Consider the following 3,797-nt stretch of genomic DNA (forward strand, 5'->3'; position numbering starts at 1 on the left):
GTTATTGTTTGAATAAAAAAAGATCTTCATAGTACTGTTTATTATTTGAGTAAGCTGAAAAATTTATTAATCCCTAGTAAAACTCTGTTAAGGATTTCTGTCTAATATCACTAATTATTTTCCAGTGTGATGCATTCTGTGCTTTTCAATAAGTAAAGAGCAAAGATCTTTGTTAGGGGCAGAGAGAGGAAGGGAGGGAGGGAGGGAGGGAGGGAGGGAGAGAGAGAGAGAGAGAGAGAGAGAGTCACAGGGAGACAGAGAAAGAGATGTGCAGAGGAAGAGATGGAGACGGAGACAGAGAATCAGATCCTACAGCAGAAGGGAAATCAGAAGGTAACACAGGAAGAGTCAAGTAGCAGATTTAAATCCAAGCTTGCTCTTGGTTAAAGGATGCAAGGGTAAGTGCTTTGATTTATTTCCGTAATGTGATGTGGAAACAGTATTGATGAATCTGAGTTTATTATTAATGTGTTCGACCCAACTACCAAACTTCATAAATGAAATGGAGCAAAAGCATAATTAAGATAAATTCACCAACTATTGACTGTTACTAAGAAACATCTATGGGGTCACAGCCATGAGACGCATTCACAATATTGAGGAAAAAATAATGATAAGTTGTGCTGCTCTATGGGACCAATTACATTAAAATATTTAATCCTGTGGAATCAGCTTAGGCTAGCAATACATTTTCACAGAAGGAAAAGGAATCCCGAAAAAAATAGTGTCGTCCTACTAAACTCCTTGCATTGTCTCTGAATACTTCCCAACTTTATGTTAACATATTAATTATCATTACCCACAAAGGGTCTTAAAAACTTTCTCAGGTAGGACAATTACAGACTGTATTTCCAGTAATTAAAGAAGTATGAAGAATCCTGCCCAGAACCCTCCCCCAAATTTACCATAAAGAAAGATCTCAAAAATGATGTTACAGAAAATGTGGCTGAAAGTCTTTTCCCTACAGGAATAATAAATGTTATGGCAAATATGTATGAAATAATACCTTAGCCCGACAAGTCCTTAAGAAAAAATTCTCACCACACCTCAGTTTAGTCTGTGGCTTCAGTAATGGATGGACAAATGCCTGTGCACTGCTGCTCATAACAGAAGGCAGGGACCACTATAAATATGACTTATCATCAAGTTATCAGAAAATGAAACTTCCAAACAGTGGCCCAGCAATTTGCCAGCCCTCAAATAGTTCACAGTCAAAGCAGCCAAGCTGCTAAAAGGATTTGGAACAAAGTTCCTCATATTAACACTCCCACAGGCATCTATAGACAGAAATCTGCAGAGCCCTTAAGGACTTTGTCCATTCTCTGCAACAAGCTATAGAACAGCTGGCAGATAATATAGAAACTGCTTCTACCTTTTCTCTTCCATCTGCTTATTAAAATGCAATTTTTAACTGTAAAAAGTTTCATTCTTAAGTTGTTAATTCTCATATTATTGCTGATTTGATAAAAGCATGTCAAAATTAAGGCACCGAGGAGTATAAGGCTCAGATTGTGGATGGGTCCTGTGGCCTCCTATGCATTTTATTTATTTATTTATTTATAAATAAATAAATAATTTTATTTTATAATTAATTTAATTTTACATATCAGCCTCGGATTCCCCTGTCCTCCCTCCTCCCACCCCCAACCTTTCCCCCAACTACCCCCCATTTCCACCTCCTCCATGGCAAGGACTCCCTTGGGGAGTCAGCCCAGCCTGGTAGATTCGGTTGAGGCAGGTTCGTTCCCCTCCTCCCTGCACCAAGACTGAGCAAATGGTCACTTTGAAAAATAATATAAACACAAACTTGTTAATCATCCTCAGTACAGTAAATCTTCCTCTAAAATAATATAAACTAAAACTGTCTTATCATTCTCAGTATAGTAAATGTCCCTCTAAAATACCTACAAAATGTAAAATGCATTTTCACTGGTCCAGTCTATGTCAAAATAGAAGTGGTGACAAAGAGAATGGGATTTTGGGAAATGGGAATGAGCACCCAGGGCTGCTGATGACAGGATCAGGTCTCTACATTCCCATCTTGGAATCCACTGCTCTTTCCCCAGTGATATCTGAGCAGGAGCCCAGATTGTTGCCACAGTAGCAGACTCCACACCCTGGGGACTCCACCTGACAGTCAGCTCCATCCCTAATCCTAAAACAAAAAGAGACTTGATTACTTCTACCAAAAGCAATTCATGTTCAGATGTATCAAAACTAAAAAGACATTAAATGATGTTTCATAGAAGAGGTTAAATCACCTACACCAAAATCTATGGGGACTCTTTCCAACAAACTGCCTGTGCTTGTTTTAGGGAAACCAAGTTGGACTTTAAAAGGGGCTTTGTGCACATGCTGTTGATATGCCTTTCACTGGCCTGATTCAGATTATAGTTTATTCCCAGCTACCCCATCAAAAGTTCCAGTGCCCTAGATTTAAGAGATATTTATATCATAATGCATTGCTACAGCTTGTTGTATTTTAGTTTCTTAAAAAAGAATCATGTCAATGGAGGTGGTCACTGGTAAACAGCTGGTCAAGGCATGATGCACTCTAAGGGCATCCTGAATCAACATCATTTTATTCCCAGCATTTTCCCTTTTGAAAAGTTGACAAACACCCAATAAGGCTGTGAAATGACCGATAAAGGGACACTCAGAATGATTATTTCTGAGCAAGTCTCCAGGCTGATCTTCTCTGTCATCTCCATCCCAGGGCAGCTTCCTGCTCCTCCAGGGTTTCTGACACACTCAGGATGTGGGTTGCAGCACTGTGTGTCTTGCACAATAATAGACAGCAGAGTCCTCAGATTTCAGGCTTCTGAGTTCCATGTAGGCTGTGCTGGAGGATGTGTCTGCAGTCAGTGTGGCCTTGTCCTGGAACTTCTGATTGTAGTCAGTATCACCATCTCCAGGATAAATCCATCCAATCCACTCCAGGCCCTGACCAGGACTCTGCTTCACCCAGTGCATAACATAGCTAGTGAAAGTGTAGCCTGAAGCCTTGCAGGACAACGTCACTGAGGACCCAGGTTTTACCAGCCCAGGACCAGACTGCTGCAGCTGGACCTGGGAGTGGACACCTGTGGAGAGAAAGGCAGAGAGGATGTCATTGTCACTTCAGTCCCTGTTCCTTCTTCAGGTTTGGAACTGGAAAGCCCCTTACCTGTAGTTACTGACAGGAGGAAGAGAATGATCCATCTCCATCCCATGGTGAGGACCTGTGTGCTCAGTGACTGGGGAGAGGACACTGATCATATGTTGTTCTGGGGTGTGGACTTCCTAGTATTTACTACCACAAACTCAAGTAATTTGCATATTCATGACCAGGGCACTTCTTAGATAAGGACCTAGTCCTGCTGGAGAAGAAAGAGGTAGAGAACACCTGGGTCAGGCAGCAGGATGCCAAGGGCCAAGTCCTAATCCTCTCTGAGGAAATGTATAGCATCCTCCTTCTGTGATCCCTGTGCAGATCCTAAGGATGTAACATCAGGACAAAAGTTCTCAATACATTTCAGGCCTGAGAAAGTTGCTTCACTTTGTGAAAAGGCTTTCAGATTAGTGACTGTGACAATGATAGTGATGGGAAATTTAAAACCTGTTAAGTTATGAGAATTTACAGCCTCCTTTCAGAGATATATGCAATTGATATTTGTCATTCCACCAGATTATATACCAAAATACTCATCCAAATGTACAAAAGTAAACATATTTCATAAATATTTGCACAACAATGAATATAGCAGCAACATCACAATAACTAAATTATGGAAATAAACTATGTATCTGTCAACACA

At 40.6% G+C, this 3,797-nt stretch overlaps 1 gene segment (V, D, J or C); it reads right to left on the minus strand.

Moving 5' to 3' along the window:
* Positions 1-2,751: 2,751 nt before the first annotated feature.
* On the minus strand, positions 2,752-3,247 carry LOC119089084. The segment is given in 2 exon segments: positions 2,752-3,083; positions 3,167-3,247. Coding segments are annotated over 2 exon segments (378 nt in total).
* Between the last annotated feature and the right edge of the window lie 550 nt (positions 3,248-3,797).

This window comes from Peromyscus leucopus, chromosome 14 (genome assembly GCF_004664715.2).
Source record: "Peromyscus leucopus breed LL Stock chromosome 14, UCI_PerLeu_2.1, whole genome shotgun sequence".
In the NCBI taxonomy this organism is placed as follows: Eukaryota; Metazoa; Chordata; class Mammalia; order Rodentia; family Cricetidae; genus Peromyscus; species Peromyscus leucopus.